Here is a 24,344-nt window from a genome sequence, read left to right on the forward strand (position 1 = left end):
AGACAGGACAAATAATTTTATTAAACATCGAGGAGGTACTTATGTTTTTTTAATTTGGCTCAGGGGCGGGACATACACGTTTAAATGGTTGTATTTTGTATTTATTTTACCACCAACTTAAAAAAAAAAAAATCTCCAAAACAGAAAACAACAATGGATTTTTTTCTGCATATTTTTTTATATATATTTTTGGGGCAATAATACCAAAAATTAATGATTTTTTTTCATGATGTTTTACACAAGTATTTCACCCTCACCTATGATGTCACTGCCTGTTATCCTCGGCTCTGTCTGCTTTTTTTCTTTTTGTAAAAAATGATAAAATAAAAATGAAACAATTATAATTATAATTATTATTATTATCAATTTTATTTATAAAGCACATTTCAAAACAGAGTAACAAAGTACTTTACATGGTTGATCCTGGATTTAAAACAATGAGGATTTACGCAAATAAAATGAGGCATTTTTTTAAGAAATACAAAAAACAAAAACAAAATAGAAATAAACAAACATAAATTAAAATTAAATTAAATTGAATTAAAAAATAAAAATAAAATACCACCACTGAAGCAGATAAGAAGCAGCTAACTGCCCTGTGGACTGCACTGAGGGAAATAAAATGAAACTATTATAATAATACAAAAATAAACGAATACAACAGATGACAATATGCCATAATAACAACAATAATAATAATAATAATAAAATAGGACATATATAAAATAACCAGTGTTCTAAAATTAATAAAGTCTTTTTACTGTGAGTTCCTCAAGCAGAAACCTTTTTTATGAATTCAGAACCAAACTCAGACACTAGGTGGCGATAGGTTTCCATAAATGATGCTCAGTGTGTAAATGTAACTGGAGCTGTGGTAGGAGTCTGACTGAGGAGCTACTGAAAGATTGTAATCTCTGTAAAAATCAAAATACTCAGTTAATAATTTCTCCACATCATACAATGTTTGATTGGTAAATACAGGGACATAAATGACTCATTTATTCCGTCATGATTTTGCACAGTTTTGAAGAAGAAGAAGAAGAAGAAGAAGATACACTTGATTAATCTCTGAGGGGAAATTCAGTTGTTTCCCTCAGTTCTCACACACATAGGCCCGAAACAATGCGAATAATTCAGAACTCAGAACTACACCTGTGTTCAAAGAAGAATTCACATGACATTAGAGATGGTGCCATTAACTACAGGCCATATGCAATCAAATGAAAACCTGTGTCTGTTGTGATTTCCTTTCCTTTCCTTAGGATACAGTCACTAGTTTAGACTCAAAGTCTGTCAGACTGACGAGCTGAGCACATCTCAAGTCTCAGGGAGGAGTCGTGACTCTAAATATAAAAGCAGCATTAAGAACAAGAGAGAAACAGAAAGGAGGAAAAAGTACCAAAACTTCCTCTGGGTATTTTATAAACATTTTCCAGAGGTGTGTGTGTGTGTGTGTGTGTGTGTGTGTGTGCGCCTTTATAACTAGTGACTAGGGTGCACTGGGGTCCATGGTAAGTACCTTACACCACTGATTGTCATTATCTTTTCAGTGACTCTCTTCACACTGTGATGACGTTAAAATGTCTTCATGTCAGCTGCTGTTCAAACTGACTCAGTCTGTGTCACAGCTGTTTGATGTAAAGAAATGTCGACACCTCGTTCACAGTACACTTATCAATTAGTATTTATTAACAATATCTTTTTTCAATCTCAACATCTCTTCTTAAATAACTACAGTACAGTGTACACAGGTTCATTTCACAGCCACAAATATCAAAGATTTACAGCTTTACATACAATATTTACACATATGCACAGGAGGCGTGGTCACAAGGCGTCTGTGTGTCCCCGCGGGGTTAAAGCTCACACATCTGGATACAGCCCCAAGAGTCATGAGGGAGGGTCACTGACACGTGACGAAATAAAACAGGGCGGGGTTTAAAGGATGTACAGTTATTACAGGGTTAGTGGGTGAAGATGGCACCGAGTGGGCACGTGCAGAAAATCCTCTGCTCAGATACACGGGAAGAAAAAACACACAAAATATAAAGCGAAAGAAATATGAACATTTTGACATCAGCAACACGGCTGTGAGAAACGACACGTTGAAGATGCAACAGTATGTATAACATATGAAACTGTATGTACACATTTCCATATCAACAGATATGAAATCTGTCAATCCACACGTTCATGTCGAAGATTGAGATGTTTACAAATCATTCTTCCTTCAATAAACAAACATATATACAATATTCAATACACACATGCAGGAGGTCACAACATGTTCACTCCTCTGACTTCCAATCTTGTTTTTTTTCACAATTATGTGCTTCCCTTTTCCAATGCATATGGCAGAGACAGTCGCTATGGCAACATGCATTAAAAGGCCTGTAAATGTTTTTTGTTTTTTTTTTTAAATAAAATATGACTGACATTTTTTCAGGTTTTGAAACTTTTCCAATTTGGTACGAACCTCGCAGGCCTCACACACCCGTTTAAACACTGCGAGGAGCACGACTGCAGCAAACATGAATTCATAAACAGTAAAATCAAAACTAATAAATATTTAAATATCACTAAGTCTGTACCGGCTGAAGTCACCGCTTTGCTCAGTTTTTAGGAAGTGGAAAAAAATGCTGTCTCTGTCTTCAGTAGCTGTCCTATAAATACGATAATGTAAAGGCCAAAACACACCGGCGGCGAACGCCATGCATCGAAAAGCACACCCCTATTATTTTCACTGAACAACCCCTCACACTCTGCTCCTGTGGCAGCTCGACTCCTCTCCTCACCATGCATGTATAAAGAAAACTTTGGTCTCGTCTCGTCTCATATGCGACAAAGACCTGATGAGGAGAGAAATATCTCGAGCTAAAAGACCCACGATCCCGTCATGACAAAGACAGTGGCCAAAAAGATACTTCCTGGCGAGTCACAGCTCTGGAGATCGGATCTTCAGGTGAGAAATTAAGTTTAATTAGCGGCTGTCCACGCGTGATTTTAAGCTAACGCAGAGGTGGAGGAAGTACAGATCTTGCGTTACATGGTCGTCTGTTGCCGAGCTGCAGCACGACGCATCCATGGTGTGCTATGGGCGGCACTTCATGTGCGTCACGTCACGCCGTGGCGGTGCCGGTGTGTTTTCAGGTTAAGTCACGTAATAGCAAACGAAGTGCGTTTACGGTTGTAGTGGTTTCAGTTCGATGGCGTTGATGCTCTTCATCACATTATGAAGGCTTCTTTAACAAAACAAAGCCAGTGGGAATGAGATGGAAACTAACTGGCTAACTGGTGAACGTAAACAATGAGGATTAATTGTAAAAATTACAAAACACATTTTAACACGTTCAAAAATAAACATTAAGTCGATCAAGAGCAAGCGACTGACACGAGGGTTAGTTTGTCAGTTAATCATGTCTGACCCCAGAGTGGGGCGAGTTAAGGCGTCGTCACCGATTGTTCAAGTTTCTCTCGATGTTCAGGACTAAAGCGTTGTCGTTAATGCTCCAAGTTCAAGGACTGTTCGGCTCCAGCGAGTAGCACCGATAATGGAAGCACTGACAAAACGTGCTCCATCACATTTCAGAGTTTTGAGCAATTTCAACTGAGAACAAGGCCAGCCCTTAAAAAAAGATTTATCCGCAGCACTCAAAAGATGTGTTTCATACAAAAAGTAAGGCTTTGAGATCGGACTGGACGAAAGAGGAGAGTGAACGTCATGCTGGGAAAATGTCACAACTACAGAGGGAGGATGTTTTATTTATAGTAAGGCCTCAGCTTGGCTGAAGCGTTGACACTTTTGAGTCTTGTAGACTTGGATCAGCAGCATTGTGATTGGACGAGGCAGTGTCTGTACAGTATGATCCAACAGGCCCAGGTAAGTTGGTCCCGCCCAGTGCAAAATGCCAGTCCATCACCTGATTGGTCCGTGGCTCTCTAACAGGTGCTACACCATGTTGGACAGTTCTGTTGAGTCTGTTTCTGAATCAACCTCGTTGTCCCTGCAAGAAAATAAAACGTGTCTTCAGTTGGAGTTTTGTTTCAGTGACACGAACACGTGAAAGACTTTCGGAAGCGAAGCCTCACCTCTGTTCCTGCAGCAGTTTGCGGTTGCCTTGCCTCCTCTCCTCATTGATCGGGTACGAGTACAGGATGACCAGGCCGATTATGATGAGAGCTACGGGGGCGGCGGAGACCAGCACTTTCAAGGTTATATCCACTTCCTGTGGTTGAGTGCAGCCTCGACTGATGTAGCCTGCAAAACTATGAAGAAGACACATCGTTATGAGACTGAGACGTGTTCATGTGGAGTCAGTCGTCAAGTGAAGTCAAGGTCTTGATGTGAGGACAACATTCCCACCAGATCGCTGATCAAAGGCCACACTCTGCTGTCGAGTCATGTGGCGCGCACACACACACACACACACACACACACACACACACACACACACACACACACTACAGCCTTACTGTACTTGACTTAGTGAGAGCTAAAGGAATTTGTTGCTTTGATGTGGGATTTAAGTTCTGGGAGATTTGGCTTAGCCTCATTTAGGCTTTTCAATTGTGTCTCAGTGCATCAGATAAAAACCATGAAACACCAACAATCAGGGTTTGAATCAGAGTCCTGCAGCGGGTCAGGTACCTGCGGGTCTCCCACTAAAAGCTAAGTAATGGGTAAAATATGAATTCAGTTGTTAGACGAGAACATTAATATGCAAAGAGTGCATGAGACTTGTGTCTGCGCCGCAAAGCAACACAACTATATCTCCTGCTAATCTGCAGTGTGATGAACGATGAAGGCCATGAGGAATAATGCTGCTAACATCACCTCACTGAATACCCGTCCTTGTCCACCGCCAACTCAAACACTCATATTATCACCGCGATACAGGCCGTCAAGGTGCCGTGCACCAGCTTAATGTGAGGCACTGGAGCCTGTGAAGGTTTAATCACGGGCGCGGCTGTGACTTAATGATGGGTAACAGGTCGGTTCTTGCACTGAGCTTTACAGGTATGGGCGGGTGCTGATTTTCAAACAGGCACCTGTGCAGGACTCTGGTTTTAATAACCTACATTATAGCTTGTGTGTGTTTAAGCCAATACTTACTCTAAACTGAGGGTGGAGATGCCGAGGGAGACTCCAGAGGCAAACTTGGTGAAGAAGACGTAGAAGGAGTAGAAGAGAGCTTCGTGGCCGGTGGACTCGGGGTTCTGCACTTGGAAATCGTCGACAACGTCAGGCAGCATGGACCTGAAGAACACAGACAGTTACGGTCACAGTCAGTTACATACAGTCCATGTGTATTCCAAATCAAAATAAAAACATGGTAAAGAGTCAGCAGGAGTTTTACCAGGGCAGCAGGAAGGCTGAAGCCACGCCGACTCCGGCAGCGAAGGAGCAAATGTAGGTGACGATCAGGTTACTCTTTATACACACCACCAGGATCATGAAGGGGACCACAGACTGGAAAGAAGACAAACACATCAGACCACTGAAGCTGTCACTCATTCACTTCCTAAAACAAGTCTCTTAATGGCACCAGAGATGTTTTCCTGAAACTCCTAGAATATCACTTAGTTGCTGTCAGTCTGACAAGAGGTGGTGTTTGGACGTGACTGTGGGCCTTACCAAGCTGCCAGTGAAAACCGCCGTCTTCTTCCCGAAGCGAGTCAGAAACCACTGCCAGAAGGGGATGGCCAGAGTGGCGGAGAGCTGAGGGGGGAAAAACATTCAAAGTCTGGTTAACCAGGTGTTTTTGTTTTGACTCACACGCCGACAAACTCGCCAGTAAATTCCACACAGGGCCCTCTATTACAGGTTCAAATGGTTGTGCAGAAGTAGGAAGGGGAAGACCCTCTGCGCCACATCACAGTCAAGAAGTGTGACATTAGAAACATTCTCAAAATGTTTCAGTTTCGAAGTGCGGTGATGCAGAAGCACTTTTGACCTCTCATACCTGCCAAACACAACAGTGGAGACAGAAGACAATATGGCTTCTATGACTCTTCCCAAACACATTAAAGCTCAATGTGATGCAGAATTCCAGAGTTTATCCATTGACTCTGCAGGAGGGGGCGCTCAGATCACTTTGACCTCTGACCCCTCCATGTTTGACTAAGGGAAAGATAACAGTGGTGTTTTGCTATGAGTCAAACAGCCTCCCACAGTAACTCCTCACAGTCTCGCTGCTCACTCATGTGTCACATACATTGTTCTGTGGTTTTAAAGATGTTTCATGTGGTTTCTGACCACAAGTCAATGCTTTCATTTCACTTCATCTCCTTCTGCAGATATGATCGTCTGATAGGTTTCATCAGCAGAATGTGAGTCTGAACTTCCATCTTCGAAGCCGCCAGCCTCTCCTCTACGAGCCTTATCAGCCTCTCCCTCAGTATTCAAACATAATTATCAGTTAATAGGTTTTATCTTCTGAACAGAGCTCATAAAGCACCTTTTACACAACTGACCTAGCACAACACAGCTACTCCTCCGACCTAAAACACTGTCCAGGCCTTAGAATAACTTCATTTGTGGTGGTTTGTTGCAGTTAATGAACTCCTCACTGCTCTCACACGTATCGTTATATCTGACCTTTAAGATTCAAAAATATATTTTAATACCAAGCGACAGCAAACGTTTACTGTGATCAAAGCAAATGAGCCAATCAAATTGATTGTTTAGAGGAAGAGAGTCACGATACAGATTGCTCTAATGTAATTAAAGTTGTTTCAGAATACAGAATGTTAAAAGTGAACGCACAGACTGATATCTGTTCATTCTTCAGCAACCAAAACCAAACTTCTCTGTCTCATATGTTGTGATGTTGAGCGTCACCTCGACACCAAACACAGGTCCTCTGAGGCAACATATCCGCAGAAGTCTGTAGTGAGAGTGCGCCAAATAACCAAGCTGATAGCCCAGTATGACAGATCTACCCGACTCCTCACACCTTCATTTACAGCTTGACAATGTGCAAATTAATGTTCACTGAAGACTGAATGGACTTTGGGGCGACATAAAAACATTCAGTGACAGGACAGGTGTGAGGGAGCGCCAAGACTTGAGGGTAGACAAAAATCAAGCAAATCCTAATGTCAGCTACCACAACCAGAAAATAAGAAATACAACCAGTCACAGTGCTAGCTATAGGACTCATTTTATCTATGGGACAGACAACTATTTGTTTTCCTTGTTAAAAGTATCAAAGTAGTATAAATGTGTGGGCTTGATTTATTTGACAGACACAGGGGGAGACTACTGGATGCACTTTAGACATCATGAGGTTCGGACCTGTGCTGGGAGGAAGTTTCAGTAGCTGGACCTCTTTGAATTTTAGTTACATACCCCTGGTCTCCAGTAAAATACACATCAGGAGATGGGCATCTCTTCCCCACTCTAATGCCTGTTAGTTTGATTTGTTAAACTCATCTCTTTAGTATTAAGATCTGAAGCTTCTGAGGTCAGTGTGACGTCTCATCAAAGTCCTGCAGGTGAGGATTAGGATCACTTAGTGCTGCTTACGGAGCGGTTCCTCTCTAGAAAGGTATTTCACTAAATAAAGGTACTGTAACATCCCCTCCCTGCCTCGCCTCTGTAATCCTCTCCATAAAGTAAAGGATCAAAGTGTGTAATCTCTTCAACCTCAGCGGCCAGTTCACTTCTGCTGAGCTGCTACACAAAGTAAATCTATGGATTAATTGGCTTTAATACCAGGATGAGGATCTGAAGTGATTCTTTGATAGGGGAGAGCTTTTTATCCTCTGAGGTCAGGACAGAGGAATGAAAGCAGAATCAAGCGTGGCTCCTGAACTGTCTGTGGGAATGGGATGGCATTCAGGCAGAGCGGTCAGAGTGGACACTCATCAGGAGACACTGCTGTCTAACTGAGGACAGACCAGCTTTGGAACTGAGGACAATTTATGTGTTTGTGCTCCGAGGGAAGCTTTTGTCTGCGCTCTGAAACTGATGGCTCACCTTCTTCATGTGCTGATGGAAATGCGGTCGTTGCTATGGGAACAGTGTGGCTATCTGCCCTAATGTCTGAAAATGCCACCTAAGTGAGTGTAGTTGTGTGTGTGTGTGTGTGTGTGTGTGTGTGTGTGTGTGTGTGTACTCACCATGATGACCAGCAGTATATTCTGGAAGTCGTTCCTGAAGCCCAGTGTGGAGCTGCAGAACAGAGCAAAGTTTCCCTCCAGGAGCTGCAAGAAGAAGCACAGAGACTCACTCAGTCATGTTCTACTGACTAATGTGTTAATGTGTTAATGTGTTAATGCGCAAAACAATACAATTTGTGTGAGTGAATTACACGTTAAGTCAATGTTAAGACATGAGGAGACGCAAATGACGTGAAATACATTAAGTGAGCAGCGTGATTTTGCGTCATATGCTTATTTACCAGAGTTGAAAAATTTGTACTTCAGCAACCAATTTGCGCCACAATAGCCAATCAGCATTGAGATCCTCTGGGGGCATATGATGCTGAGGACGCTCCGGCGGAAGTTTATTCATCGATTCAGCAATTTCACGTGTCAACACAAAATATTCTAGCATTCAAACTTGCGTGAGTAACGCAACGCAAAAAATTTGCAGCATGTTTAATCTGCACATGATATAATACGGGTGGGGGAAAAAACGTTACAGCAAAGTACTGCGATACTTTTGTGTGGCAATATTGTATCGTTACACAGACACCAAGTATCGATTTTTTTGTATTATCTAAATTATTAATATTATACAAATAATATATAATACAAATACAAATTAAACTTTAGGTAGCCGACTAGATAATATCATCAGATGCTTTTTCAGTTTAAAAGATACATTTTGCTGCAATAAAAAAGACTGAAGTGAGACAGACTAGCTATTTTCTTTTATTCAATAAAACTGTTGACAAAGTTTCCTTCACAGATTAAATTTGCCACTGAAATAAGGTAATTAATTGCACATATCGTATCGCAATTCTCAGCATATCGCAAAATTGCAATAATACAGTGTCATGATAAGATTGCATTGCACATACACTAACTAAGCTCATAGAAAAACTGTATGTATGTGTGTGTGTCTCCATACGTACCATGAAACCCAGCGAGGTAAAGAGGAAGACCGTGACCAGTTTGGCGTACGGTCCATGTCCCATCACCAGCTTGATGCCCTGGAAGAAGCCCATTGGCTCCGACCTGGGACGACTCGACTCTGGACAGAGGAAAAAAAACAGGAAAGAATTACATCAACTTGAAAACATTTTCCGACCATGATCTTAACAGTTCATCTTTGACAAGAAGCGACCAGTCAGGCTCGTCCTTTACTGGATTTCTATTTATCCCGTCGCTGATCACGACGCTTTCCATTTACAGATTTGTCTCAGTGTTTAAAGGTGAACTGCAGGATTGTTGGTTACTGTCTAAAAAACGCTCCCCAACCCAACCAGCCTGCTGCTGTTAAACGTCATCACGAAGGGCAAGCTGTCAGAGTTAAAGACAAATCCCTGCCGCGCTGGGCTGACGGCCCAAACCAAACCAAGCCAGGCCAACACATGACAGCCTGTGTGCTCTCACACAGCGTGTCAGGCCACAGTCACACCACAGTAAACTGCGACAATAGTCAGCTTCATTGGACTAGAGTGGAGAACTGCTCTGTCTCATTAGAGACCTCTGTTCATCCAATCAGGAGGTCATAGTTTAATGGTGAAAAAGTTTCAACAGTTGTTATTCAAACCCAAAACACAACTGGCTTGTTATGTGTAGAGCGACATAAACAACAACAGTTTCTCTCCTCATTTTGGCTTCGTGTCAAACTCAAATTAAGGCTGTTAAACGAGTAGATAACTGCATCTCAGTTAAAATGACGGAGCCAGTTTGATGTCTTACCTTTAAGCTCTTTCACACCGAAGAAAAGAACGATGGCACACAGGACATACATGATGCAGATGACACCTGAAGCTATCATGTAGGCTGCTTTCTGTGAGGAAGGAACCAGACGACAGTTAGCAAAGTTAGCACACCTCCATTTAGTCCCATATTAGACATTAGCCTTCCTCATCAGTTCTTGCTGTTTGCACAGTGAGCTCATTATTAGCCTGGACTCTCTATCAGCTTCGTTTGTTTACCGTGTGTTCCAGGGAAATGACATGCACTGAGTCATTGAGTCCAGCAGACAGAGAGGAGTTGCTCAGGTCTGCCATGATATCACCAGGTCCTGGGAGGCAGGGAGCGTTGGCCATGCCCACGATCTGCCCCTGTATAGCTGTACCAAGAACAGTGCCCAGAACCTCCACCGTCATCCCTGATCAGAGGAAACATTTAGTCAGTGAGGAGTTTACACAGCAGACTTGTCTTATAGAGAGTCATTTGAGTGTGATACTCACTGTAGGCTGTGGCTGAGTCTCTTTCCTTCTGCTCCGAGCTGATGAACATGGTGAGTGCGGAGTACGGCACATGGAAGCACTGATTTGCAAAGAAAAAAAAACAGGATGAGAAAAATGGACGCAGAGGATTGACACAACTCTCAGAGTCTTTGCAAAATAAGGAAGTACGTGTATTTCCTAAATTGTCTAACTGTTCCTCTACGTGAATAACTTTAGCTTATTGTGCAATCAGAGGATTTCTTCACAAAATTTTACGGATATTTATGTATTTTGGAAAATTTGCTTCACACAGCAAAGTTCAAATCAGTTTGGAAATTAAAAACAACCATGACTGGCAGTAACTGTTATTTCACATTGACCCCACAATAACCTTTGATTTCCCAATAAGGGGCTGAGTGTGAATCTTATTGGGAAATCAAACTCGTATTGCACATATGAGACAACAGAGTGGTCCCTGGGAGCGTCTGTGGAGGCGAGACCATGGCACTCACTGTTTGCAGGGTCTGGAAGATGCAGTAGAAGAAGAGGTACCAGATGACTTTGCCGTCGTCGAAGGGAGGCACGTACCAGATGAGGAAATAGGAAAGCACAGCCAGAGGGGTCGAGAGCAGGATCCTTCATGTGGACAAAGGATTGGAGGAGAGCAGAGACGACAACAACAACAACATCAGTGGACGAAACGTGATCTTACTCGAGCGTGAAACACGCTCACTCTGTAAACAATTATCAGCCTTTATGAGGAGAGGGGACACTCGTTACATAACTAACTGTGGCCAATTAAGCGTGACTCTCATTCAGTTTGTGCCAGCTTCCCTCAGCTCTGTTTGGTGTTTCATGCTGATTATCAGTGTTCACATGCACGGTGCAGGTGGAGCTGGTTATGTGATGGTGTGACAGTGATGCTGAACAAAACTCAGCTTGCATGTGTTTCTTCACGTACAAACGACAGGAGACCCTCTGGTACGTGATCTCATGAGGCAACATGTTTGTGAAAACTGCTGCAGATAAGATCATATCATTTTGGTTTTGTAAACACATCCGAGCCATCTTTCACTCCTCCTCCTAACATCCCGTAAATGCCCACTATGAGGTCATGATGAGAGGGAAAAGCTGCAGGAGTATTATTCCTTTAGTCACTTCCTTCCCCCTGTTTGTGTCTTCCTATGGTCAGATCCACACTCTCCAATCAGATGCGAGATGAGTGAGATCAGCCACACCTCTGGAAACAGGAGTCTGGCTTGTGGAACAGGAAGCAGCAGCCCGGCCATCCTGCTTGTGAGTCTAGTTTCTATGGGAGTCATTTTTAAAACAGGTGATTCATCCTCACCAGACAGGAAATGAAGTCACAAAGGCATCACTACAGACTCCAAGGAACGGCATGTCATTGTGATGATACAGAAAAACTGACGCAATTTCTTGCCATGTCTCCGGCTAATATCCGATCAATGTGCTCCATTCACAGCCAAACTTTGACGATCAATATGTGTTTTAAAGAGAGAGTAAAGTCAGGAGCATTCAGCTGACTCTCATGTGCATGGGATGTGATTGTGAACTGTGCACTCGTGCGAAGTCGCTGAGGGAGCGTGCAGGAGTGGTCTGCAAGTTACAGCAGATATTTTATCTGGAGATGACAGAGTACTTAGGAATGCTTTTCTCAAAGCTTGTTTCCTCCGTGCCAAACGACACAACACCCACCAGATTAGGCATGGTACATGATTTAACTCAAGTGTGTCTATCAGAGAGAATGGAAGCAAAAGCATAAAGACTGAATCTCCTTTTTCCCTGTGTGGTGCCCAAAAACATTGTCCAGAGCTGAGCCAAGACGTGCACTGTGCTTGCAGAAGTGCAGTGACACAGTGCACCATATAAGTCCTGGAATCAGATTTAAACCTCCTCTGAAATAGCTGTGCTGAGTACAGAGGGTGATTTCAGCTCTGCAAGTTAACTTAGCAGGTGACAGCTTTTAGTCTGGTGCGTATTAACTGGGGAAAACTTTTTATGGGCTGACAGCAAAATCCAAATTCATTCTTTTGGCAGCCATCACTGGGCTGGGTGGATAACCAGCTGGAGTGAAGCAGGCTGATTTTCTGTTCATGTTTCATGCTGTGACTCCAACTTAGAAAATCAAAATATATCATGTTTAATGTGAAATTTATGCAATGAAAAGCTCGTTGTAATCTCCAGTAGGAAACACAGTCAGTATGTGTTGAAGGAGTGACATAAACTCTGGACACCTAACAGCCAGCGTCCAAATACAGTAATTGAAATGGATGTTTAGGGAACAGCAGGAAACCTGCAGTCTGTCACTGTGAGTCCAGCCGCTCTGCAGCGACAATGCGTCTTATTCTATCACCGCTCCACGACTTGAACTCTAGTAAACTCCTGGATTCCTCAGCCACTCTTCAAAAAATCCTACTAGAGCCATTCATAGCTGAAAGCTGAGCCCTCATTGGCTCATATGTGTGGTGTGTTGTGGGCTGGACCAATGAGAGGCCAGTCTGACTCGTCTCCCCTCCCCCACTCCTACGCACAGGGCTTTTAAGGCTGGAGCTGTTCAGGCTGCTCTCAGGCACCGCACCCTTCCTCCTCACATCTTTATGGCTGAGCTGACCGTGATGTGACTGAACGTGCCGATCATTCCTCCATCCTTTCTTTCTCCTGCATCACTCACCCCACCCCACCCCCACCCCGTCTACGCCCCATCTCTGACAATACCACCGTGTGAATCTCACTTTGCACAGGCAGCATCAAGCATGACCCACTTATGAGATTCAAACATCAGCATCTTGATGTTGGCTGCACATACAGTAATAATCTTACTCCTCGTGTACATATTAACTCAGTTCAGCTCAACAGATGTGTATGTGCATCAACATCAAGTCTAACCAAAGCAAAGCTATGTTTTTTAGTCACGTTTCCAAAGTCTGCATGAATTGAGATGTGTTTTGGATTATAGAGGCCATTTGAATGAAAAACTACGTTCCATAACTGCAAACATGTCCATGTTTAAACAGAATGTTCACAGTGATGACTGCAGTATTTGGACATTCATAACTTTCACCAGTAACTGTTGCAAAAGCTGTCGTTCATTATTTTTGTCTGACGGTGAATTCCTTTACAGCAGCACAGTAGTTTTCAGAGGGTTACATTTGGTTAGAAAACCTCTGTCACAACTCTTTCCGCAGAAGATGTGTAACTGCCACCGCTCGATTCCATTTCACAAAGGAGGAACATTTCTGACACTTCTCAGAAAGTGCCAACCGACAGCTCGACAGGACGATCACTTTCTAAATTAATCATGCAGGTGTTCTCCATGTTCGCACACCTGAGGGAACGTTAGCACAGGAGACCTTCATCTCCCAGTTGTGCCCCTTCTTCCACCAGGTGCAAACATTTCATTACCAACCAGGGAGATTATGTTTCTAATCAAGCAGGCGAGGGAGTAAATAGGCATCAGCGCTGCATCTCCCTGTGGCACTCATTATAAAGCTGCAGACACCCTCTGACATTTACCTCACCTTGTGTCGCCTTTTAGCCTAATCGCACTGTGGGCGTACTGCATGCTCCGAAACATAGAAGGGACAGTAGCTCTAAAATATCTTGTGTTGACAGGAGACTGGCTGACACTTCTGTAACTGGCAGAGACCGCTGACACCCCCATACCGCACTTCTCTTATGTAACACTTTGAATTCAACCCTTCTGACATGGGTCAAGAGTTCCTGCAGTTTTTGACAATGCAGAGACCACAGTCGTACAATCCTCATGAACAGACTAATAACTCCAGTGAGAGAAACTCTCGTAGGCGGCTCAGAGACTGAGAGGTGGAGGTGTGGGGGAGGAGATGTAGCAGCTGAACAGAAAAGGGTCAGCAACCTCGCTGTGAGAAAGCCCTGAAGCACCACAGACCTCCCACTCCTTCAGGCTGGCCGCCACACACAGGCAGAGAGGACGCAGGGTAACGTTTTAACTTTAATTTGCTCTTCACACGGGGACTTCACAGACAGAGGCCAAAGTGATTTAACCTGACAGAAACAACCAAATACTTGGCGTCTTCTTTTATGTCTAATTTCAAAAATCTCAAGGGTCAATCTGTACAAATGAGAGTGTTATCAAAATGAAAATTAGCTCTCGATTAAAATACACAGAGATCTGAACTGTCTCAGTCCTCTGGGGAAATTCTTTGTGTGCTTGCTTTAAGAAGCCGAGTCTTTAGCAGGCAGGAGTTATATTTGTCAATGACATGCCAGAGGCCATGCTGTGGGAAATGTGCGCCTGCAAGAACTCTATATTTGCTTAGTAAAAACAACAACAACAAAGACGTAGTGCCTTTGTGTTTAGGCTTCTTCAGTAGTCCAGCCTCGACCAGTACATTATCTTATAGGCTGTGTGCGCAGCACCAGTTGTGTGTGAGCGCGAGGACAGAGAAGAGAGGGGAGGAGATGAGGCTTGACTTGACACGGTTGCATGTGAGGGCAATGCGGAAGTGGCAGCAGTTATTTCATCAGCATGACCTGTAAATACCCCTCCTGGAAGATGACCTCACAAAGCCCCGCCCCCAAACAGTGACACATTTAACGTGCATGTTTGGAAAACTTCCACTCGCAGCTCTGACTCACCACACCCCCCCGTCAGGCATTTCCAGCAGGAAGTACGTGATAAGTGCTTTAGTGACACACAACTAGGCTTCATCATTAACAGAGAGACTCAGAGCTGATGCTAATGATCTACTAAAGAGCTCTACGATATAGATGAAGCTGCCACGTCCAACAGTGTCAGACTGTAGCTGGGACTCACCAAGGCAGCATGCGTCCAAAACGCGTCCACGGGCTCCGGGAGACCAGGAAGCCCACGGTGGGGTCAGTTATGGCGTCCCATGCACGACCCACGAACAAGATAATGGAGGCATAGAAGGGATCCAGCTGCCAAAGGAGAAGACAAAGATTAGTGTGATATTAAAAGTACAAACAGCTGCAAATTCAACTCTTTGCTGCCATAAAATATTACTCCAGGCACTGAGCGTGTACACCAGCACGCCATCCACACTAGACTGACACCACGTCATGAGGAAGCTGACTGAGCACACACAGCCTGTGTTTGAGGAGTTTAACCGATAAGCTGTCTCAAGGAGCAGTAACTCAACAACATGACATTAAACTTGGCGCGACAGTGAGTAGTGTTTAGTTGGCAGTTTCCTTAGTCAAGAGGCAGCACTTAGACGGAGTCAAGTCAAACAGTGAAGCTGCCACTTGGCTGCTCAGCCCGTCTGCTGCTCATTGTACAGACGAGCCTGACTGGAGGCCAGGCAGCGGGATGAATGCTCCACTCCTGACTGTACAATCTGCACCATGCTGTGTCACCCAATAGACTCTTAATCAACAACCCTGGTAGCTGGACAAAGCTAAACCCTGGGAAGCGGCTGACTTACACGCTATTTTGGCCTCAACCATCAGATTAATGTCGGAGCCCATTAAAGCGAGCCCCTCCTCACCGCGCTGCCGTCACTCCCCTGCCCAGCATTTTTCAGAACAAGCCCCTGTGATCCTTTTGATACGGCCGAGCCACATCATGGAGTCAATAATGGAAACTTTTTCCACCTCTTCATTTTTCCAGGATAATCGCCTCCTTTGTTGGTGAGCTTTGGGCGGTCACAATGTCCTGTATGTGCCCCTGTGAGAGAGGTGAGCTGAGGGCACATACAAGATCACGTACAACTCTGTAAATGCCACCACACATCGAGCTGCGGTGGCTCAGGAGGTCCACTAATCTGAAGATCGGTGGTTCGATCCTCGGCTCCTCCTCCAGTCTCCAAATTATACTTGGGCAAGATATGAACCCTAAATTAAGTGTGTGAGTGTGTGTGATAATTTAAAACTGAGTAGCACCTTGTACCTTATCATTCACCAGTGAATGAATGTGTGTGAACGGGTTAAGTAAGTGGTTGCAAGACTCCTACAGTGGCAGCATAGAAAGGACAGTACAGCATGCACAGTATGCTCCTGTTCCCAGTGAGGTGGGCCTTTAAGGGCAGCAGGGAGCTATATTAAGGCCTGTGTCATGAGAGTTTCACAGCTGAGGTCGTGGAGTTTTGTAATAATCTCAACCAACTCACCTGAGCTACGTCCAGCAGATAGATCTGCAGGAAAAATCCCAGGGCACACCCCGTGATCTGGTAGGGCGCCCCGCCGATGGCATAGCATATCTTGCTGCAGACTGACAACCTGTTACTGCGATCATGCTGAGGAAAAAGAACAAGGAAAGAGCAGAAAAATCACAGTTAATGAAGTTAAATTAGCATCTGTATCAGCCATAAAACTGAAGCGGGGATTAAGAAGTTTTACACAAGTGCAGACAAACAGCAGACATGACATCTGTCTGTCTACCAACAAGATAAAGCCAAACAAATACCTGACTTTAGGCATATTACTCATTCAGCCTGCTCTGAAGAAAGTGTCCTAAAGGCTCAGTATTTGCAGCTGCCCACGAACCTTTTCAGGCTTTGGCAGGGCCGAGCCCTCGTAATTATAGGAGGGGTCAATTCTGCAGAGTTGACTTGCAGCAGCTTAATCCTAACAGGGTGACAGCAGCACAGCAGTTACACCCCTGAGTTCCTGAATAGGTAACTTTCTCAATTCCTGTCTGAACAATTTAATCTTCTGTGTCGCTAATTTCTTATTAGTCCGATTAAGACAATCACAACTTTTTTTGCAGAGCCTCTGAAGGAATGTGGCCTAAATTCTTAATCACCAGAGAGTCTGCGAGTGGCGAGTTCAGCTGGCTGAAAGCGAAGCATCGCGTAGCGTGTTTGGCAGGAGTCAGGGACAGCCACTGGGAAACAAGAAACCCTTGGTGTTTCAACAAGTGGTCATTCTTCTCCATTTTCTCCACTGTAGATGTAATAATTTCCCCAGCAGACAGAGTCTAAACAACTCCTGTAACAGCGACACAAATCTCTGCAGATACGTGCCAGGGCATGACAACACCATGGTGTCACACACACTCAGAAAGCCAGGGTGACAGCACCTTGGCAGCAGCCTGAGCTGGATAAGTACACAACAGGTTTCCTGCCAGTTTGACCAGTGCCCTGATCACTCATGCCCACAGCGGGATAAAAACCCACCCTCCTCTCTGACCAATGAGGTTGTGAGTGTGATCGGGGCTGATTTCAGCCAGTCAAAGGAAAGGTCTTAGACAAACAATCGAACCTGTATCAAGAGGAAACGACCTTGAACTCCAGGCAAGTTTCACTGATCTGGACGTCAACACAACACCAACACAAAACATGACCGTGGTTGTGATTAAATGTCCCAGCCTGTGTTGATACACCCAACCTGGCCTTTGTTTAGGTGACAAAAAAAACTCTGTGGCTGAAATCAGAAACCAAGGCCATCAAAACAGACAGTTATTCAAACTTTAGTAACTGAACACAACAGCTGGCATGTCATCAGGTCGACTACCTGGTGATTCATGTCACGTCTCCACGGTTGTGTACATGGAAGTTATGAGGATCAAAACTGACGCTGGCATGTGATGCAACTGTCTATGACCAAGATAAATTTTGCAATCCAAAGTCTATTTCACAATATATAATGCTCAGACACCTTTTCTACCAGAATACAAGTATGCAAATGATACACATTTTGTCCCTCCTAGTGTTAACATGACATCGCGGTGAGTAAACCCACAGCGTCATATATCTATAATAGGAATGTATTACTGTAACTCTCCTCACATGGCTGTGAAGCAATCCACTTAAAACACTCCTCTCTGCATCCTGATTCACTGACAGTAAAGAGGAATGTGTCTCCTGATGTCTATGACTCACACAGTGTCTGTATATACAGCTTATTCGCTTTTTAGATTTCAGTTCATTACAGAAACAAATCCAGTCAGTGTTAAGGGGAAAATAAAGTCAGAAAAATATAAAATACATAAGCAACCAGTACATCTGCAGCATAAAAACATCAGAAAAGGGTGAACATGTGGGCTAACTTATCTCTGTGTACACTGACACACATTCACCCACAGAAATACCTGCATATGTACACATACTATTCATACACCTGTGCGCATATCTGTATGTACCTACATACACTTACTACTATATACACGCATGCACCAGTGCACCTGTCTACTCCTGCACACATGCATCAACATGCAAATGGATCTGTCTATATCTTTGCATTCGTATTAAAGCTCTCACTGTGCGTGTGCGTGTGCCACCCAAGTTAGTTACAAGGAAACACACGGAGTGTCTAATCTCTACTGTAAATCTTCCCTCCTACTACTACTACCTTAGAGGCTCCTGTGTAATCAGTGCTACCAGTAATGATATGTTATCAGAGGTGAGGTCAAAGACACATCATCAAACAGGTGGGGCTTTTTTTAACAAGGTAGCAATGCTGTTTTTAATTACAGATGTTAATAAGCTCTAAATAGTTCATGTAGGAACAGACTGGGACGTTCAGGGCCCTAATTGTGGATGGGCTTTTAGGGAAATGATCCCCTGCGCGCTCCGTCTGTCTGACACGTCGCCTTGGAGGGTGCTGCCTGTTGCATTCACAACCATCGGAAATATGCACTCGAACATACAACATTTTGATATTTTATTACGATATTTTTAAAGTTATTTGACAACCAAGGAGACTTTTGAAGTGGGAATAGATCAAATAAATAACTAAAACAGTGAAAATATATTTTTCATAACAACCAGTCACTCTGTTGTGGATCAGTGGATCAGTGAATCAACACGCTGGTGTAAATGTTCTCCTTCTTTAACTACTACTATGCAAAGAATTGTGTCACATTCTTCCTGAAGCAGGAGGACACATACTGATCTTATTTCAACTCCATTTTTTCTCGACTTAAAAGTGCCAACAAGTGTTAACCCCACAGAGACCTGAGTCCTTTCTCTAAGATATTAGGGTGTCCAGAGGAGCCCCTGAAAGCAGCACCACAACAACCCCACTGAATGCCACATAAACGAATCTGACGTTGATTTAATTAAATTAAATTAAACTTTTATTGTTATAAGTCGACAAGAGCGACACATTTCCAGTGTGACTTCAATTTATCATTTAAACAATTTTAATTAATCAATCAGACCGTTATCCTGATTAGAAATTCCAGTATAAATAGCTAATTTTTTAAGCTAACTTTAAGCTAACGTACGTTACGTCGATATAAAACATTTAAAAGCAGCCGTTAGCAGAGGAGAGAGTAGGTTAGCATTTTAAGGGTTTATATTTAGCTCTCTGTGGCTACTGGGATAATGAGTTCACCTCTCTTATTACAGTCTACACACTAAAATTATGTTTAATTAGCTGCTAAGCTAATACAATTTAACCGTCCAACGGCTGTAGTTTATGATTTAACGGATTTTAAACGGTCTCGTGACGCTCAATGGAGGGTGAAGGCGCTTGGTGGCGGGTAGAAGCTGACTGAAATTAGTGATTTTCGTTTAGGTTTTTGATTCTTATTGATCATTTAATTCATTTAACAAATGAAAGAGACATATTTGGGTGGAGTGTAGTGTAGAGAGGTTTCACTGAGCGCCGTGCTGAGCTAACTTAACGTAATGACTCACACTGTGGAAATGTCACTTTCCCGGTGAGCTCCATTCATTCAAATCCTCAACACACACTCCGGTTAAAGGCAGCCTCTCCCTCTCTCTCGTCCGCAGCTCCATGTTGAGATGATTTACACAATAAGCCGCTGAATTTGTTTTCTTTTTAATCTAATAAAATGATCTTACCTTCCTCGCGAGCTTGATTCCACCCGGGCTGACAGGTTTATTCAGTAAGCTGGCGTTAGAGTACTGTTCACCTCCTTCTCCTTTGGCCATATCAGAGCAGCTGCTGCTTCTATTGGATCAAAACTGAGTAAATAAAAAATGTAGAAATATCAAACAGCAGATGAGGTCTGAGGAAACGCGTCTAAATGAATCGTCGTGGCACTACAATAACGTGAACACTGTGAGATGTGGAGGCAGGCAGGGTGGATGTAGTAATATTTGGAGCTCCCCGCCCCCTCCAACGTGCCTGTTCACCCCATGTTTGACCCCGCCCCTCGGAGGGCGGGTCACAGGCAGGAGGAGCTGCTGGCGCTGCTGCTGCTCCTTATCATGATGTATGGATGGTATCCTCCTGCACAGCATCAAGCAGCAGCCGCTGCAGGCACAGATAACACATCCAGCTCTCACTGAAAACACGTCAGAGGAAATTTGAGCTTTATCAAAGTTTGTTTGAGGCTCAGAGAGCAGCCTGTATCACCCTCTGCAGTGAAATGTCACATGCTGCATAATATCTACAAACAAACATACTGTTCCAATATCCATATAATGTGTAACTAACTAAGTGGCTACCACAGGGGACACTGAGGTCATGTCCTTAAGGTGCATATGGAGGGGTGTTTCCTGTGACGCTCACGGACTGGGGTGAATTAAGGGGAAGTGGGACATGATGTCAGATGGGACAGGGTTTATTTTCTCACCCAGTGATTTAGAAGAAAACCTTTCTACTGAGCCACAGCTGTGAAACCACATAATCAAAATAACACGGCCTCACAGTTGTGATATGACATAAGTGGGTGGGGCAAGATTCAAAGAGGAAGAAGATATACTTTATGTTATCATACCCACACAAGCCTGAAATACACACACATGCACAAACAGGATATATACATGCATTAAATGGAAAGATGTCAGAGCGAGGGGCCTGCCCTTGGACAGGTGCCCCAAACAGCTGGAGGTTCAGTGACTTGCTCAGGGGAGCCATGGCAGTGCCCAGGAGGCAAACATGAGCCAGGCACTCTCTGGTTCCCAAGTAGCTATGGACTGAGCTACTGGAGCTACATCCAAGGATGTGGTAGCTATTTCTCAGGCTCCCTCTCCGGAATTGAACCATGATTCTTGGCTTCCCGTGGTCACCATGGTAGGCACAGAAAGTACCATCGAAAGTTGGGAAAACTGGAATGAGATGTTGGCGAACTGGCACCTCTCCAGCTACCAGTCCACACTCCATATTTGGACGGGGGACTTGAGCCTCCAGTTCCTCCTTCCCAACCCAAGTAGTTATGGACTGAGCTACTGGAGCTGTGCCTGCTGACTTCCTTGGATGTGGTAGCCATTTCTTGGGCTCCGCAATCGAACCCTTATAGCCGTGGTCACCATGGTAGGCATAGAAGGTACCATCGAAAGTTGATAGGGCAGACATCCGTCAATGAACTTGCACCTCCCCAGCTACCAGTCCAGAGTTCATACTTGGTTCAGACATGGACTTAAGCCTGTGACCCTCCAGTTCGCAGCCCAAGTAGCTATGGACTGAGCTACTTCCCCAACAGGAAGTCAACCCTGCTATGCATCAGGCAAGGAAAATGACATGAGCAAGTTTTAATAATAAGGTCATAAAATTGTCATGGTTAATAGATTGTAATATTAAGTATTGTAATTACACAGAATTTGTTTCAGTTGTTATAACGTGACCCTCGCAGGCCTCCATAGTCAATATGTGGAACGTTTAATTCTCAGTCTCTGTATCCCTACGTTCACCTCTGGCTGTACCCCACCTATAAAGGGGCGTCTCCTGTTATTTTTACTAACATTTCAATTTTCATTCATTCATTTATTCTTGAACTGTGAAAATTCATAGCCTACACACCGACTTAAAAAAATGTTTTAACATTTCAACAACTAAAATGTGCGTCAGACGTCTGTGGCCTCGCACCTTTTCCTTTAGAAGCATCACTAGTGATGGCTTCAGTAGCCTTAAGTCTTCCTAACGAGGTTAGCTGTGGATGCCAAATCCAAAAAGGGGAAAAGTCTCAGTGGAAAATAAAATATTTAAGAGTGTGTGGACAAATTTGTTTTGTTTGTTTTTGCTTTCATCTGCAATGCTGCAAATTTAAAGTACCAAATAATCATAAGTAGTCCACCGCAGATCAGCTACCTGGCGCTAAAACATATTAATGAATGCTCATTTAGATGTTATAGAAATGTCGATTTAAAAGGCCGTGTTACCTTTATTATGAGGCTCAAACATGTTTTGTGGCTCCAGACGGATTTTTTTTAATTTTTTTTATCTTGGCCGAAAATGTCTCTTCTGATAGTGAAGGTTGCCGACCCCTGGTCTACAGGAATATCATCACCTGTGCGATAAAGATACTGCAAAACCAACACTGCTCACAGCTGACACATTGGTCCCCATTAGGAATATAAACTAATCAGTAGAGAGAATAATCTCTGACTCAGAGATACGTTTATATAAATATGGCCCAAGATATATTTTTATGAGTTGCTTAATCATATTTTGAAAATACATTAACATTTACGACTTGACCTGCTGGTGTGTGTAACTCAGATACTCAACATTATCTACACATACAAACACTTGTTTTGTATAACTTGCGGTGTGTGTGTGTGTGTGTGTGTGTGTGTGTGTGTGTACCTGTTATCTCTGGTCAGTCATGCTCTAGTTTCACTGCTCTGGACTCAAAGTGACCACCTTCCTCTGTACTGACCATCAATGAAGACAGTTCAGAGCAACCGTTTTAACATCCTGGACACACATATAGCGCAGCAGCTAACTGGGAGCACACACAGGACTCCTCATGTGTGGCAAAACAAACAACAACTTTTCACATGCGGCCTGAGGTCGCCTGCTCGCTGCCTGAGGAGTTTCTCAAACCCTCTGACTCAGGTCTGTATTTGCAAAGCGTCTTCTGCTCCGGCCAGTGGCTGAGCATGGACACGTTCCCGTTTTAGCTGAGCACACATTCCTGCAGTACATATATACAGTACACACACCACCGCTGGGTTCAATACCAATCTTTGTGTCCAGGAGGAACCTCTGGATTGCAGGAGACATATAGATATAGCTTGATGTTTACTCATGGCTGTGGGTGGACACAGTCTTTCCACCCTCGCACACACTTCAACAGGCCTCACACAGCTACGAGTGCACACACACACACACACACACACACACACACACACACACACACACACACACACACACACCTGCCCCCAGATCAAACACGTTTACAATGCAGCTTTATCTCTGTAAGGTTGCACACCTATTTGTTTACACTCACACCTCTGACAGGGACTCTTCCAGCTGCATTACTAGGATGTGATAAGTGAACTCTGACCTCGCCAACTGTGCAGTCAAGTTCAGATCATATGCACACGTGGTGTACGGACAAATCAATGTGTGTCAACATGCTGCAGATTAGATAAGATGTTATGTCCCACTAAAGTTGTGCTGGTAAATTCAGGTGACAGTAACCCTGAACGCTGACATAAACAGTGATACAAACTAAAACATGTCAAGCACGTAACCAGTGGTCACTCATGGGGCGTGTTCAGGTCTGACCCTCCAGTGGTGGCTCAGGGGCGGCAGTAGCTCAGCCTATGGAGACCTGGGTTGGGAACCAAAGGGTCACCAGCTCAAGTACCCATCCAGACCAAATATGAAGCGTGGGCTGGTGGCTGGTTCACCTCCTGGGTGCTGCCAAGGTGCCCTGAAACACCAACTCCTCGGGGCACCTGTCCGAGGCAGCCCCCCCCCCCCATCACTCTAATACCTATCCATTCACTGTAAAATATTTTGCTGTACATTTACAGTAAACTACTGGCTACTAGTTGCATCACTTTCAAAGTCAGTTACTGCATCATTTTTACAGTGAATTGTTTTTAAATGACAGCTGTGTACTGTGATCTGACAGTAGCTATACCTGCATATTACTGTGATTCAGCAGCATGCTCCTGTAAAATTATTATATCTAACTGTAACCTCACAGTTTACACAGTGTAGATCCTGTTTGTGCACGTGTGTGTATTTCAGGTCTGTGTGTATGACAAAAAAAGGGATTTCCCCTCAGGGATTAATAAAGCTTATCCTCTTCTTCTTCCTCTGTGCTCTGTGGATTACACAAATATTTGATTGGTATCTAAAAGCTGTCTAGCTACTTCAGAC

General features: G+C 43.8%; 1 protein-coding gene across 1 annotated transcript; it reads right to left on the reverse strand.

Annotated features, from left to right (window-relative positions):
* Nucleotides 1-1,659: 1,659 nt before the first annotated feature.
* mfsd2ab (MFSD2 lysolipid transporter A, lysophospholipid b) lies at nucleotides 1,660-20,351 on the reverse strand. Its single transcript, XM_033636938.2, has 14 exons — nucleotides 20,126-20,351; nucleotides 16,484-16,609; nucleotides 15,169-15,293; nucleotides 10,865-10,988; nucleotides 10,374-10,452; nucleotides 10,116-10,291; nucleotides 9,877-9,967; nucleotides 9,084-9,202; nucleotides 8,125-8,208; nucleotides 5,636-5,719; nucleotides 5,358-5,470; nucleotides 5,114-5,257; nucleotides 4,090-4,266; nucleotides 1,660-4,004 (listed from the first exon to the last, which is right to left on the reverse strand). Exons 1-14 carry the CDS (start codon nucleotides 20,213-20,215, stop codon nucleotides 3,950-3,952), a joined length of 1,587 nt encoding a protein of 528 aa, XP_033492829.1. The 5' UTR covers nucleotides 20,216-20,351; the 3' UTR covers nucleotides 1,660-3,949.
* Between the last annotated feature and the right edge of the window lie 3,993 nt (nucleotides 20,352-24,344).

The sequence above is a fragment of the Epinephelus lanceolatus genome, chromosome 16, assembly GCF_041903045.1.
Source record: "Epinephelus lanceolatus isolate andai-2023 chromosome 16, ASM4190304v1, whole genome shotgun sequence".
Classification (NCBI taxonomy): domain Eukaryota; kingdom Metazoa; phylum Chordata; class Actinopteri; order Perciformes; family Serranidae; genus Epinephelus; species Epinephelus lanceolatus.

Bases quoted from the DNA above. Each gene is read 5' to 3' on its own strand.
- mfsd2ab (XM_033636938.2), bottom strand. From the start codon at position 20,215: ATGGCCAAAGGAGAAGGAGGTGAACAGTACTCTAACGCCAGCTTACTG. The intron at 9,968-10,115 runs GTAAACAAACGA...CCTTCCTCACAG, and splicing joins TCATTTCCCTGGAACACACG to AAAGCAGCCTACATGATAGC. The intron at 5,471-5,635 runs GTAAGGCCCACA...TCTTCTTTCCAG, and splicing joins CGGTTTTCACTGGCAGCTTG to TCTGTGGTCCCCTTCATGAT.